The following is a 16,466-nucleotide window of genomic DNA, read 5'->3' on the forward strand; positions in this document are numbered from 1 at the left end:
TTATCAAAGCAAACTAATTCCTCTAGAGAGCTCAAGGCAGATCAAAAGTAAATAGTGACAGCCATCAGGTCCAGTTGGCCTACCCTAGAACTCGCCTCGGGGCTGGGGACTGGGTTGCTGTTTAAACCACACTGAACTGGGTGATATAACTGAATCAGTTAAAATGCCCAAAACTCCATTAAACAGAATTTAGCTGCTGTTTTCTTCCCTTTCTCCCCCACTTTTTTCTTCCTCCCTCTTTGGTAAAATATCCCCTGGGTGTTTCAAGCTTTTGTTTCACTTTCGTGCCGCCACAGAACTGATTCTGACAGCAACACACTCATTGCTCTTGTGGAGGGACAGGGTTTTGGAATTTCTGTAACACTGTTCTCTTCCTAAATACATTGATGACATTGATTTTCCTGGCATCTCAACTTCCATATCAAATTATTTTTATTTGTTTTCTTTAAACTTAGGATTTCATTGATAAGAAATGGGGATAAAATTCCATCTCAGGATCATTTGATAGTTCAAGAATACATTGAAAAGCCTTTCCTAATGGAAGGCTACAAGTTTGATTTACGGATTTATATTTTGGTTACATCCTGTGATCCATTAAAGATATTTCTCTACCATGATGGGCTTGTGCGAATGGGGACAGAGAAGTACATCCCACCAAATGAGTCCAACTTGGTAAGTGACGACAGAGAACTTAGTTATCGCTCATTTGTTCAATGTCTGCCTTTAAATCATCTGTGATGTGTAAGAACTGTGTGAATCGAAGTTCCTTCTCTAAGGAGCTTACGAAAGAATCGTTTGCACAAGTAAGACTGCTTCTCACTTAAAGACGCTTTGTGAAACCAGACAATCTGATTAGTTAATTAGGAAAAGATACTTTCTCTGGGTTGGTTTCTGAGCTTCTGGCTCAATGCCATGACCTCTCTAGAAACTGCTATACTAGAAATAAAATCAATGTGGTATGGGAACTACAGAAAAGTACAGGGATCATGAAGTTCAGTTTCTCAAGGGAGAGCTGATATCAGATGAAGCTTTGTTTACAAGGTACAATGTGAACATGTAAATGTGGAAGAACGTATGTGGATAAAAATCAAACCTTGTCAGTGGTTAGGGTTATTTTCTAGTGGTAAAGGGAGGTAGGTTCTAAATTTGCATTGATCACAAATGAAGTCAAGGAAAAAATGAACAGTTTCTATATGTATTTTTCACTAAAAATTCAGTAAAATTTCAATAAATTTTCAATAAAAATTTCTTAAGTATTTCTTAACTATTTTGTTAGTATTTTTTTGCTATAGAGATTTGCATTGGTATGGATTTTGGTTTATTGATACAAATTTAAGGTCAATTTTATTATATGTGTATTTCTGCTCTTGATTAACGTATTGTGTTTGTGCAGCTCATTTTAAAATGTAGTATATAATTAAAAATATAGGTTAATAGAGAGTCATCTGTAGTAGTCAAACTTGTAATCATGTTAGATTTTCTAGATATATAGAGATATATTTCAGTTAGGTGTTCTTCAAATCTTTCAGAGATCTTCAAAATATGGCATTTAAAATGTTTTAATAACTTAGGACTTTTCATGACTTTCCTGTCTCCAGCAGCAGCTCCATGGTTTTCCCCACGTAGCTCTGTTCTGTGTATGCTTCTAAAAATGTCAGAATCACCTGGGTCTATGATAGTCAGTGTGCATACTCATGTGGGATTCTCCTCTGTGTGCTGTGATTGCCATTAATGAATAAAGAAGCTGCTTTGGACCTATAGTAGGACAGAACTTAGCTAGGAGGGGAAAACTAAACTGAATGCTTGGAGAAAGGAGGCAGAGTCAGGGAGAAGCCATAGAGCTGCTGCCAGAAACAGACTTGCTGAAACTTTGCTGGTAGGCCATGACCTTGTGGTGATACACAGATTGCTAGAAATGGGTTAAATTAAGATATAAGAGTTAGCCAATTAGAAGCTAGAGCTAATGGGCCAAGAAGTAATTTAAATAATATAATTTCTGTGTGATTATTTTAGGTATACTCTGCTGGGTGGCCAGGAAACAAGTGGCCCTTCCTTGCAACAATTTTTCACTAAAAGTTCAATAAAATTTCAATAAAAATTTCTTTTGTATAGCAGCTAATATTCATGAAAGTTGTAACTATAATTTACCATGAAGATAATAAACTGTAATTTATTGCTTACCCATATTAAATTGTAATTTATCACCCAGAAAATTTAGTTAACTTCTAACTTTATGTTGTGAATGTACTGGCTATAAGAAAAGTCACAATTAGTTATTGTTTTTCATCTTTTCAAAGGCCCAATTTCTTCAGCATTTGTACATGCTTCTAGTAAGACTAGTCATTTCAAAATGAAATAGTGGCTGACCCTCAAAGTTGCTTCCATTAGTAAACTAAAATTTTCACAAGCCTGGCAAGGAAAAAAAACAAGGAAACTATAAAAGTATTAGGAAAAGATATTAAAATAAAGTAATGTTTTATTTATGGTCATAAAGTTTATTCTGAGTTTTCCACAAGTCATGTTTGAAGTGTACTGCATTCCCTAGGATTGTGCTGTTTTTGAAGAAACATTAATATAAGCATTACATAAATGCAGTAAGTGACTTCATCGAAGCAACAGTTTAGTGGTGAGGTAGAAGATAAAGTAAGCATTTAGAATACCTGATGGAAAGTCTGAGTGTGGTTCTCCAATCTGAGGGAGCTATGGCCATGCCTAGGGGTTCAACTTTGCAGATGGAGTCTAAGGTCAGAGAAGACTGAGGAACAAGCTTGCCTGGCTCAGGATTGGGTAGAGCACCTCACAAAAGAGAGGATTAGGGAAAGGAATATGAATACTGTGTAGGAAGCAGACACGTTCAGTTTGGCCAAAGCACAGACCAGAAGGAAGGATGTGTCTCTTCTGAGATGAATACAGAGGGTCACAGAAACGGGATTCTCCAGACATTGTAAAGGACTTTCTAGGACTTGGGGATTCAGCTCAAGATGACACACTGAAAAGGAGAATGAAATTTGGGGTTTTAAGAAGCCTATCTGACCTGCAGTGTGGGGGATTAGATGGGAATATGTCATATAGGGGGCAATAAAAGAGACTCGAAGTGTGGGAAACCAGACTTCTGCCTAGCCATGTGAGATGAGAGGAGACTCTGAAATCAGGGCCAGGCTGGGAATCTGAGTGTGGATTTGAGGTACATTTAAGGTAACACAGATAGCATTGCTATGGCAGGGTCATGAGCTGGGTATGTGAAGTAAGGGAAGTCAGAGGAAACTCAGCGTGTGTGGCCTGGACACAGGGAGAATGAGCTGTACTCCCATGACAGTGGAGTTCAGGAGCTGTTGAAGGTTTTGTGGAAATTAACATATTTGGCCTTGACTTTCAATTGTTCCACAGGGATTTGGTTATTCATAGAAGAACCGTTTGAGTTGTGGGCTTGACTTGGGACATGTCAGCTTGTAGATTATAAGTTAAACAACTGGAATGGGTAAGGGTGGGTCATATTTGTGTAAGGAAGAAAGTATCTACTGCTGATATTAGACAGGACAGGGCTTGGGGATTCTATTCTGAAATACTACCCTGTGCATATGTAGTAAGTTCACTGGGCTAGAAGATCCTAATGGAAGCTGGGGAGAAGAGAGGCACAACCTGTGTGCCTCATTTGATAGCTGCTTTTGAACATGTAAGTTCCTGCCTTCAGTTTCTACATATATAGCAAAAGGTAAGCTCTTCTTGCCTGTATTCATTGTTCATCTCTATAATTTCATTACTGAATCCCTGGTGGGTGTGTGTGGGGAGAAACCTCAAAATTCCATGTGACCTGATTGTATATTATGTAAAGGATTATTTGTAAAGATGAACTAAAAGTCCAAACAGTTTTGGGGTGGTGTGCTGTTGCACAGTTTTTTCTACTCCGTTTTCTAATGTTTAGAACAATGAATGTGCATTTTTAATAGCTCCTGTACTTCCATAGGAAATTATATTGTAGACTTAATTATAGTTATTAATGAATTTATGAGCATCATTCCATGCAATTTGGTTCATGACTATAAAGGAGATTATGACAGGGAATTTCAGATGTTGAAATACAGCATCCATTTTTTGTTTTGTTTTTGTTTTGCTGTTTTGAGACAGGGTCTCAATCTAGTCTTGGCTGGCCTAGACTCACTGTGTAGCCAGGGATGAACTTTAGCTCCTGATTCTCCTGTCGTCAGGAGAACCTTCAAAATACTAGAATTAGAGGCACATGCTAAATAACCATCTCCTGTAGAGATGAGTCCATTCTTGAAAAGTTTCATATTTGCCAATTTACCTGATTAAGCCAATGTGATGACACACAGTGTTGAGTAGCCACACAATTGAACACCTGCAGGCTTTTCTGGCCTCCTTTCTGCACTTTTTTCTGTAGTTGCTCTTTAAATACTGCATCATGAATGAGAAGACATCTTCAGTAGTGATAGGCACACAGATTAACAAACAAGTAGTTGTCTCTGCTTATTTGCCTCAAAGATTTTTATTAATATACAGATCTCTGGGATTGTAGTAAAAATAAGAAACCATAAGGGTATAATTGGTTATCAAAAATCAAAATAATGGTCATATGGGTAGAATATACAAACAAATATGTAGATATAAGATACAATATTTCTATTCAAAACTGTCTTGGAGAGTAGAATTAGGAAAAGGGTGGGAATTAAAGATAGACTTTATTAATGTTTATACTAATTTGATGAGGAAACATTAGATATTTACTGAGGGTTAAGAGTAGTTTTGAGTTTTGGATTCAAGTTTACTTAAAGAAAATAGTACCAGCAAACCAAAGAGCTGGGTGTGGTGGCTCCCTCATGAACCCGAGGCAAGAGGATTATTACGAGTTTCAGGCCAGAGTGGACTACACAGTGGGTTCCAGGTTGTCTGGTGAGACCCTGTTACAAGCACACACCCCCATCTAAAACAACAAAATAACACAGAAAGTCTAAAACACAAACACAAGCAGAGCCAGATGGGTTTCACAGCTGTGATCTGTCCAGCGACATTGGATACACCACCTGCTGACCCCAGGTACACTGTCTGCAGGGAGGTCAGGTGCAGTCGGTTTGGGGTGTAGGGACTGGTGTGTTGGTAGTCCAGTGTCTTGGGTACCCTTTTTACTGATGCTTTCAGTATTTAATTGTTCTCTTTAGAGATGGAGAATATTTCTTAGGAAAGTCTTTCCTCAAATGGATTTGAAAGAATAATGTTAAGGGTCAAGCATTGAAAATAAAAGGGGTAATGAAGGCAGACATGGAGTGTTTTATTTAGCCAAGTCTAGTTTCATTTTTTAATTTTTGCCTATATTGTCATTCATTTAGGACTTTAATTGTAAATATCATAATAATTAGGGAAGTCGACTATTCTGCAGTACGGATGCTCACAGTCCTCTCAAGGGAAAAGTAGCATTTCACTGGGAAATATTTAAGCACCAGAATCATCAGTGGGTATAGTTTAAAGGTTTATGATTTTAATTAGCTTATATTAATCATACATAATAATGGGCTTCATTATGATATTTTCATACATATATGATGCATTTTGATCATATTTCCTCCATTATTACTCTCTCTTGTCCTCTCCCTACTCTTTGATACCTTTTCTCTTTCTAAGAAGCCTGTTTTATTCTTGCATGTCTTTTTATGTTTTAGTTTCATTGGGTTCGTTACAGGGGAAGGGCTTATTTACAATTTACAAGAGCATAGGCATCCCAACAGTGTCTGTTCTACTGAAGAAAAATGTCTGTCTCTCCCCCAGCAACCATTTACTTCCTATAGGTCACTCAGTGAGGCTGGTGGGACCTCTATGATTGGACATTGACTGTTCTAATCCTCTGTATGTCTCATGCAAGTAATTACAGCTTTGTGAACCCATGGGTATAGTCGCCATGCCATTTCCAGAAGATAACACTGATCAACACTCTACCCTTCCTTTAAGCTCTGACATTCTTCCTTTTTCTTTTTTTTTTTTCTTTTGTGATGTTCACTAAGCTTTGGAGGGGGTAATATAGATGTTCTGGATATAGTTGAGCACTCAATTGTCATGTATGCTCATTACTTTGACCAGTTATGAATCTCTGTAGGTGCCAAGCCCACTGTATGAAGAAGCTTCTCTGACCAAAACTGCAGCAGCATTAACCCACATACATACGCATCCTTATTTTGAAGGCAACTTGGCAGGCACATCATATCCATTTAAGAAAAACAGCAGCAATAGACTCCTCATTATGATCTACTATCTCTCCAATCATGGGTTTTTGACCAGGTTTAAGGTACCAGATATGGATTCCCTGCTGTGGAGTGGACCTTGAGTCCAGTCAGAATGTGGTTACCCGATTACTGACTTATCACTTTAGAAACAGTAAGCATATCCTACCTGCTTGGTCATCAGCAAGACTGTCGATGACTTTTCTAACCTCACAGCACAGCGCCCTCCAACACCATGGAAACGAGCCAGCATGTGGAGGGGGGGTCAACTCAGTTCCAGCTTAATCTTTGTGTATCCTGTGAACAGATAATGCAGCATCTTCAGCAGCAGTGTTTGGCTCTGGTGGGCATTCAGCAGCAGCGGCTATTGCCTGTATTGATTTTGGGGTCACTGGACCCTCACTGACCAGCATTTTGCAAGGAGGTAGCTCATCCTCATATCAAAATCCTTATATCAACCACTGGCATCTAGGAGCAGCCTAACCCACATATGCTGGTTATCTCCAAGTTTAAGAACTAGTCTTTGAGGTTCTCTTCCCCATCAGACCACTCCATTGTGGCTCTCCTAGGTGGTAACCCTTTGTTCTTCCTCCTTCCAGACCCAGCTATACATGCATCTGACCAACTACTCCGTAAACAAACACAATGAGCGTTTTGAACGCAATGAAACCGAAGACAAAGGGAGCAAACGTTCAATCAAGTGGTTTACAGAATTCCTACAAGCCAATCAACACGATGTTTCTAAGTTCTGGAATGATATTTCAGTAAGGTTATTCTGTTCTGTAACTGTTACATTCTATAACTGTACTGTCTTTCATCAGCATGAGATTGAAGTAGCATCCAACCTTTTACTAAAGAATGCAGTAGATGAGGTTGAGCAGATGAGTTTTTGTTTGTTTTTTAAGGAAGTTGATTGTGGCAGACCTTAGCAAGTAAGAACCTCATTTCTAGGGATTGGTATTCTATCTGGGGACAATAGCATAATCAAGGGCATGGAGATATGAGATGGGGAGAGATGTACAGGGTTTCACAGATGGTCTGTAGGAGGTTTCCATGAGGTTCCCACTGAAATGCATGCACACGCGCACACACACACGTTCGTGCACACACATGTATAACACAGCATATGTGTGTAATCAGAGGACACGTGTGAGAGTTGATTTTCCCTTTGTATAAGTTTGAGGATCAAGCTAGGATCATCAGGTTTGGTGACAAAGCACTGTCGTGTGCTGAGCCTCATTCAATTCTTAACAGAGGAGAGTAATATGATGGATATAATCAAATGTATGCATCTGAAAGCCACATCAAACAGGCATAGACTGGATTAAAGCCAACATTAAGGATAACCAGAGAGGACACTTGGGAACTCTTGTAAGTAGTTGAGGTGAAAGGATGGTTTATCGTGAACCACAGTGAGAGGGGCAAGACACTGGGGCTGACGATGGTCTATAATACAGAAGAGGGGCAAGGATCTCTGTTTTCAGGAAGAGTGGAAGGGAAAAGGGATGTGATATCTGAAATAGAATAGGAAGAAGTTTTTTATGTATAGAATTTATTTTGAAGAGGAAGGAAAGGAATTTTTCTTGTTTATATATCCATCATTCCCACCTTCCCTTCCTTCCTCTATTCATTCACCCATCTATCCCCTCATTCATTCAAGTACTCCAAGCCCTTAGATCACTGTCTCTGTGGTACCAAGAAAATATTATACACTTCTGGCATTCTGTTTCTTTCCTCATTGTTTTTTCTCTTCTCTACCAGTACGTTAACTTCCATATGAAATTGGGTCTTTGAGAGAGTTCTTGTGAAAAAGTATATCCTACTGGGCTGCCTTAGTGAGCTGTAAGAGTGAAGGGCCAGCCAGAGAGCAATGGTCCCAACCTCCTACTCAGACACTGGCTTTAGGCAGTACTTCTCACACCCCACTGAGTTAGGAGAAAGTGCTCAAACATGGCAAAGGGGATGGGGTATGGAAATGAACTTTTATGTTAGATCCTGAAGTATACTTTCTAGATGTGAGCCCAAAATACTCTTTTAATCAGTGACACATTTCATGATCTTGTCTACAAATGCAATATTTAGTCTGTTAGCTAGAATGCATACAGTGATTATAAATAACCCATTAAATGTGAATATTATTAAATGTTCCAAATTCATTATTACAAACACTAAAGTGTCTGTGTGTATGAAGTTATTTGAACTGATTTATGTTTCTGGGTAGCAGCAATGAGCTTAGTACCCCTCTCCCCGTTTCTCTTCCGTGTAATATTGCTTCCACCCAGTGGTAGAATATTTGACCTGAGCCATGAGAGTGAGTCCTGAGAAATGACAGACCAGCAATAGAACAGTAGTTAAGTAGCTAACAATAGTGAAGGTTTATGCTATTCTAGGCACTGTGCTTAAATTTGTGCCTGGGCTGTCAGCCTATACCTTGGTGATTTACATTCAGGGAAAACAAGACACCGTTCAAGCAGAATGCTTGCCTTGCCTTGATAACAAACAGAAAAGTCAGGCATAAGCCCAGAATTCTGACCAAGGAGTCAAAGTCTTAACCATCTTTCTGGTTATCTATTTTCAGACAGTAGGAGTTAGGAAATCAATGTAAGCAAAGGCCAAGAAAATAACTAGCTTTTCCGTATTCCATTGTGCGTTTCCTCATGGGAAAATCTGATAGAGTTCCAAAAAGTTATTTTTATTTTATGTGTATGAATATTATGCCTGCATGTATGTGTGTACTGTGTGCACCAGATGTCTGTGAAGGTTAGAAGAGGCCATGGGATCTTCTAGACCTGGAGTTAAATGGCTGTGAGCTGCCTTGTGGGTGCTGGGAACTGAACTCGGTTCCTATACAAGAAGTTCTCTTAACCACTGAGACAAATCTCCAGTCGTGGTAACCAAGTACTTCTTTCTCAGAGGAACCTTCACAGAGTACAAACCAGCGCCACGAAATAAAGCAGCATGAGCTCCTTCTTCCCAGCCCCTGTTTAAGTGGAGGTTCCATTAGGCTGTTTGGAAAATGTTGCAACTCTCCCTAGAATTTTTCTTCTCTGTCATTCTTTCTTCTTCTGCAAAGGGCTAGCCTTTGCTCCTTATTTTTTTTTTTATCTTACTTATTGTTTACAAATGTCTTTGAATATCTCCAATGCCAGGCACTATTATGGGTGCTGGGATGGTGCAAAAAACAAGAAGGGCAAGGGTCTTGTTCAAATAGCAAGGGGAATGTCAGTTGGTTGCATGCTGTGGACAGTAGATTTCGCTTTCAAGTTTGGTTGCTTTTCAAGCACGATGGTTGCAGCCCTGTCTGAATATTAGTGACTAGGCATGGCAATCAAAGGGAGGATGCTCAGGAAGATGGGAATAAGTGTTATCCACTAGAGAAATTCAAAGAGAGTGCGGCCAGAACGACGGGTGGGGAAGGGCAGAGCGGGAGGAAGTGCGGTAGGGCGGCTCGGACAAAGAGCATCAGTGAATCCACTTAGGATGCTACTTTGTCCCCAGGCCATTTTCTCAGGAAAATACATCCAAATAAGGCACTTTTATATCTCTCATCACAACCTCGATAGGAGTTGGTGGTAAAGACGCTGATTGTAGCAGAACCTCATGTCCTGCATGCGTATCGGATGTGCAGACCTGGTCAGCCCCCAGGAAGTCAAAGCGTCTGCTTCGAAGTCCTAGGGTTCGACATCTTGTTGGACAGAAAGTTAAAGCCATGGCTTCTGGAGGTAAGATATTCTCTAAGAAGTTAAAATTTAAGAAGGAGCCAGCGCTACTCTTGACACGTAGTTAGAAACCGAATTTCAAATGTGCACTTGGCACAGGTGTCCCTAGTTCACTGGCTGGAATGAGGCCCGCATGGAGTATGTGGGAGGAAGTGAATGAAAACTCTGGGACCAGAACACTTGCCCGGATGAATCAATATGATTTCATATCGCTTCCTCTCATTAGCATCGAGTGAACTGAAGTGTGAGCTGCCTCTGAGCTGCCGGCTGGTTACATGTGTGTTTTCTCAACCTGGTGGCATCCACCTACCGCTTCATGAACTCTGAATATTATATCTCCCCTGGGTGGGCACTGCCTCTGCACCCTGTCTTTTGTATAACTTTCAGCACTCCATAGGGAGAGGGGCTCACTACTGGCTCGGTACCTAGTGCTCAACACTGCAGCAAACATAAATCCTCCCTTATGGCCATTTGATATTCCCAAAAACAATGTCTTTGGATTTGCTACCTGTCCCCTCTAGTTCTTATTATTTTTAGTATAAAATGTCACCTAACATATGGGACAATGTAAAGGATACAAAAGTGACCCCTGTTCAAGATTGCTATCGTATTGTGCAATCACATCTATATTTGTGCTACTCACAAGGCACCTTTAGAACCCTTGTCCAGCGCTCTTCCATCCAGATGATCTCTCTAGGACCCTGATCTGGAGTCATAGAAAGCACCTGCTTCCCCAGGGCTTCTCATATACTCATCTGAACTGTGTTTCCAGAATGAGTTATATTTTAAGGAACACACTACCACAGAAGCTGGAATCAACCAGTACCTTTCATTTCAGAGGGTTGTCTCTCTTGTAGGTTAGTGATTTAAATGTCAGAAGTTACATCGTCGTCTCCAGGATTTTGTAATCAAACCTGAATATGTGCTAAGTGAGACCTCGATTCAAAACATTTTGAAGAAAAGCACACTTTTCTAATTTGAGTGAGGGAGAGAAAGAGAAGAGTAATCATACATCCTGGGCAAATAATGTGTATTAGAGACCCAGGGAAAGTCATTTTTCTGCTAGCTGGAATTTGAGTCCAGCTTTGTTCCTAGAAATGGACTTGGCAGAGTCATTTTCTCTGCTTCTGCCATCCTTGGGTGGAGAAGTTCTTGACTGTGTACCACAGACCCTCCGTCTTAGTAAGGCCTGGCGTCTTGGAGATTGGACCCTTGGACCTTGTAGTGGTTTCCTCTTGTTGCTGTGATTTCCTCTGTCCTGTCCTGGGCATTCACCCTTGATGGGTGGAGACATGAAAGTGTGCTCACGTTGCGTGGGGATGAGATGAGAGAACTGCCGGGAGTAAGAACTTTATGTAGAATGTGAATTAACCTTTGCAAAAAGCGTTTGTTCAGAGGAGCTTTCCATCAGGTTGCTAAATCAGAACTGCCTGAACAGTTGGATTCTGTACGCTTTTTTAAAGGGTTCACCTAAACACGTTTTTTGTTCTTTATCTTCTTTATTGTTTCTGCCTTACTCAGCTCAGAATCATTAATAAAAAGAAAGCTTTATCTTCTTTATTGTTTCTTACTCAGCTCAGAATCATTAATAAAAAGAAAGCTCTGCAGTGTTGCTCTCTGTGAATAGTGAACAGTTTGCATGTTCAGATTGTTACATGTCCTATTTTGAGAGCATGCTCTGCGTTTTGCTGCCAGCTGAAAACCCTGCGGGTCTCATACACGGTGTTAAATCCTTCTGGCGCCACCACGTGGAATAAAGTGGAGGGTGCCTCTGAGGATGAGAAAGTCTAGCGGCTTAAAATCCAGGCAGTGGTTGGCAGTGGCAAACTTGAAGGAATTTCCAAGTGTTAAGAAGATTCTCAGGATAGGGGGAGGGGAGTGGGGGGAGGGGGCAATATTTCGGAGGAGGGGAGGGAAATGGGAAACGGGGAGCAGGTGGAAATTTTAATTAAAAAAGAATAAAAAATAAATAAATAAATAAAAAAAAAAAAAGAAGATTCTCAGGAGGGAAAATTGAGCTCAGCCTGTGCCTCTTGTTAGGAATGTCTTCCAAGTGGTTGAATCAATGCTTTCTGAGGTGAAAGTTAATGAGTCACTGTTGAGCCAGGTAGAGGAAACCAAGTTTATATTTTAGGAAGCAATAGAACTCATCAGGAAGCTCTTAGGTGGTTGAAAGGCGGGAGTTGACTGTTCCTGTATGCTAAGCAGACACATATGTATGTTCCTGTATGCTAAGCAGACACGTATGTGCATCTGTCACTATGTCAGAAATATATCTACTATGGGTCTCCCCAGCTCTCAAGATAACTTACCTTTTTTTTTTAAGGCTCAGTGATATGGATCGGTAGGTTGGAATGGCCAGGTAATGCTGGCAGCAAACGCTAAGCCACTAGGGCAGTGGTTCTCAACCTTCTTAATGTTGTGACCTTTTAATACAGTTCTTCATGTTGTGGTGACTCCCCAACCACAAAATTATTTTGTTGCTACTTTATAACTGTAATTTTGCTACTGTCATGGATCTTATCTGTGGTGACCCTGTGGTCTTAGGTGATCCTGGTGAAAGAAAGGGTCGTTTGGCTCCAAAGGGGTCTTGATGCACTGGTTAAGAAACCGCCGCTGTAGATGGAGGAGTTGGTGCTTGCAGATGTTTTTCTGCAGATCTTTGCCAAAGGATGATAGAAAACCAGGTGTGGCCGTGATGATTGGAGCATCTTCCACGTAGAGCTCTGAGACTGATAGCTGGAAATCATCATCAGTTAGCAAACATGACTGAATCACGTATTGACCTCCCGACATTCAACCAAACTCATTGTTTTCTCCATAAATTTCAGATTAATCGCGCCCCAAGCTTTGGAACTGATCAGAAAATAGATTATGATGTGAAAAGGGGAGTTCTGCTAAATGCGCTGAAGCTACTGAACATCAGGTAAGCCTTTTCCCCATTTGCTGGGGTCCCCCAAACAACAGGTGAGCCTTTCCCAACTCACTGGCGCCCCCTACCTTGGCACTGATAAAGCATTTGCACATGAAACTGGCTTTGCCTCGTGAATCTTTATATGTTTGTGTTTAATATTTAAACCTTCTTCATTCCATTCTGAAAATTCACATTGTTAACAAACAAACACAAAACCTTTCCATTTCCCCTTTCCCGCTGCCGTCGTTCCCCCATATGGCGCTATGCACCCGCCTCAGCTGCTGTTCATCACAGAAGTTTCTGTGGCATACACGGTTTGATTGCTCGCGAGGTATGGTAGGAGGCCCTCTAGCTTACCGTCCTCTCTAATGCTATATACAAGTGATCATTCTAGAAAAACTAGGTTGTTATTATTATTAGCTATCTCAGGCATTTTATTTCCACTGAACACACTCAGCCGGACTAGTAGTCATCATTGGAACAACGATATTCTTAGTCACCCATTTGTGAACACCAGAAGTCTGTGTCCCTCCGCACTTTACATCTATCTAGTCTCCTTTCAAAATATTCCTCAGCGTTGACCCACTCCAGTTTCTCTGATCCTCACTCCATGCTTCATGTTTGCTAGTAAGATAGCATCCTTATCTTAATCTCTCTCTGTCTCTGTCTCTGTCTCTCCCTCTGTCTCTCTCCCTTTTCCTATCCTTCTCCCTCTCCCTCTCTCCCTCCTACTTGTAAGCCCCTGTGCTCTGTATTCATTGCCAAGGGTGTGACTTCACACAGGCTGATATGACCAGGCCCTTCTAGGGCTTCTGCCTCCTTTGCTGCTTGAAGTTATACCTGAAGCTCTCCAACGAGCAGAAGCCCTTGCTGTCAGCTGAATTTCTTGCATTTACTCAGACCACCAGCCCTACTGGATGACTTTCAGTTTTATCAGTGTGTCTTATTGATTTCTCTCAAATTATCCCTTCTGTTTCAACCTTGAACCCCTCGAGCCCTTTAAGCCTCCACGTCGTGAAAGAGCATGAGTGTTTTCTAGCACTCTGTTGTGAGCTGTCACGCTGGCTGTATTAAGGGAGAGCTTGTTAAAGGCTTGGCCTGACGTTTGAATGCAATCTCTAATGAATTCAGTGGAGCTCTCTGTGGCTTAAGTAACCCGTTTCCTTCTTCCGGCTGGAAACTGAGCAGGTAGCATTGGGTCAGCATCCATGTCAGAGTAATGATGACGGAAGATGTGGAGGTGTGTAAGATTAAGGATGAGGGCTCTGGTCTGTTTGTTTTGTTATTTCTGTGTGGCTAAGGGTAGTACTTGTCTTTTCAATTTCTCCTGGATTCTACGCTGTTGCAACTGTGGTGGCAAAGGCAGACCTCAGACTTAATACTCCTCCACATGGAAGGGACGAGAGAGAAAAGGGGGACCGGGTGGTACCGAGGCAAATAATCCCAGAGCGCAACTTCTCGTGTGAAAACGGGAGGGCTGTTGCTAAATGATCACAATTAAGCAAGAAGATAAGAAGGGTGATCAGTTTTGAAATGGTAACAGTTACTAGGATTTCAGCCGTGATTGGGAATGCACTGGAGAGCTGTCAGTAGAGCTGAGAGTGTACATAAAGCAAGTTGGTAAATGGAAGAGAGGCACATGTGTTCATAAATAGACGGAGTCTTAGAACACATTGAGGATAAAGTTAGTGTTGATTAAGTTGAAGAGATGGGGAGACAGATCCAGCTGTTAATTTACCAAAGACTATAGATGTTGTGTTTTTAGGGTGGAATTTGAAACCAGGTCCCTTGGACTCTTCAAGACATATAGGATTTCCTTATTTCTAGTTATTTTCGGAAGCACTACCTTCCAGAGTCCTCTTCCTTGACAGAGGAAGAGAATGTGTGTGAAGATAGAAGCTTAATAACTTCGTTCCTGCTTCGGCATGCTCTCCTCAAAGGGACGGAGTTGGAAGTTTTCTACAGTGAAAGCTATGGTCTTGTTCTTCACATTTCAGGACCAGTGATAAAAGGAAAAACATGGCCAAACAAAAAGCCGAGGCTCAAAAGAGGCTGTACGGTCAGAATCCAATCAGAAGGCTTTCCCCGGGCTCCTCCGACTGGGAACAGCAGAGGCATCAGCTGGAGAGGCGGAAAGAAGAGTTGGTACGGGGCGTACGGGGCTTGGTGTATTGGCTTATTTTCATTCTGGCGGCACTGTGGTGCGTAGTGAACCCCGGATAGGCGAGTGCTCTGCCACCCAGCTACACGCACCCCAGCCTGGTGTGAACCTTTAACAACATCCCCACAGTTTGAGGTGCGTGACTCATCACACTTTATAAAATCTGTTCCCTTTTAGAAAGAGAGACTCGTTCAAGTACGAAAGCAGGTCTCGCGAGAAGAGCATGAAAACCGACATATGGGGAATTACAGGTAATTCTTGCCGTTTGCTTGTTTGTACTTGGATTTTTCTTCGGGCCACTAGTTCACAAATAATGACACAGAGACTTCTTATTAATTATAAAAGCTTGGCCTATAGCTTAGTCTTCTTTCTAATTAGCTCTTATAACCTAGTTAACCCATTTATAGTAATTTTTATTTTAATCATGTGGGGTTACTCTCTTTCACTTGAACCCCTGTTTTCTCTCTGTGTCTCCTGGCATCTCTTGCACACCTAGATTTCTCCTCCTCTTCCTTTCTCACGGGAAATCCCACCCATACCCCTGCCTAGCTATTGGCTGTTCAGCTTTTTATCACACCAACCACAGCAATACACCTTCACACAATGTGCATGTAGCCCACGTTCCCACATTTGTTTTGATTTTTGTTTGTTTGTTTTAGAGGTAGAAGAGGTGTCTGAGCAGTGGTTTTTTTTCATTACTAGTGCTTGCTTTTTTTTTTTTTTGTTAGCTACAGCTTTTCACTCACTATATTTCAGGAGAGGAAAGGGAGCTGTAAGTAGATGGTTTTAACTGGGGGAGCTTTTGCCAGCAGGCTCTGCTCTGCCAAGAGAGGTTTTTAACCAACTGTTACTGTAGGTATTTTAAGAAAGTCAGAATTCGGGTGTTCTTGTATTCTTTCTGATAGTTTTTTGTGATTGCTGTACTTCGTTGCAAGCCTAATTGCTTAACAACCAGGCAAAGTAAGATAGTATTTGAAGTGTTTGGATGGAGGTGGGAGACAAGGGTGTGGGGGTATTCACAGTATTCCCCTGGGAAGCAGGAAAAGGTATCCTAATGTTCTTAGAAAGATGTTCCATCCTCCCAGCTGACATTGCCTCCTCAGAATCCAGCAAAGGGTGGGGGAGGGGTGTGGATTTTCCTATCCTTCTGTTAGATGTTCTTTCCTGACATTAACACTTCCGCATTTGCAAAGAGAGGCTAAAATATTTTTCCACTCAGCATCTACCCTGGTTTTCATTTCCTCGCCCCAAAAGATCATCTAGATGAATATCTGTAATTGCATAGCGTCAACACACGCCAACACCAGGTCTTCAGTACACTCTCCTCAAACATACTCAGCACATCCCTGATACCTTCTGCATTATCCCAGGTCCTCAGCACACACCTCTCCAAGTTCAGTATTTCACCAACTGTCCAAAACCTGTTCTTCAAGCATTCTTTTCAG

At 41.3% G+C, this 16,466-nt stretch overlaps 1 protein-coding gene across 2 annotated transcripts in view; it reads left to right on the plus strand.

The window, feature by feature from the left end:
- The window catches only part of Ttll7 (tubulin tyrosine ligase like 7), a 107,741-nt gene that overhangs the window by 45,598 nt on the left and 45,677 nt on the right, over positions 1 to 16,466 (plus strand). For both annotated transcript variants that reach the window (XM_057793180.1, XM_057793179.1), the window contains 6 exons: positions 456 to 672; positions 6,827 to 6,991; positions 9,791 to 9,949; positions 12,778 to 12,872; positions 14,858 to 15,005; positions 15,199 to 15,272. In XM_057793180.1, the coding sequence (XP_057649163.1) occupies positions 456 to 672; positions 6,827 to 6,991; positions 9,791 to 9,949; positions 12,778 to 12,872; positions 14,858 to 15,005; positions 15,199 to 15,272 (858 nt within the window). The remainder of the gene's footprint in view (positions 1 to 455; positions 673 to 6,826; positions 6,992 to 9,790; positions 9,950 to 12,777; positions 12,873 to 14,857; positions 15,006 to 15,198; positions 15,273 to 16,466) is intronic.

The sequence above is a fragment of the Chionomys nivalis genome, chromosome 18 (genome assembly GCF_950005125.1).
Source record: "Chionomys nivalis chromosome 18, mChiNiv1.1, whole genome shotgun sequence".
Classification (NCBI taxonomy): domain Eukaryota; kingdom Metazoa; phylum Chordata; class Mammalia; order Rodentia; family Cricetidae; genus Chionomys; species Chionomys nivalis.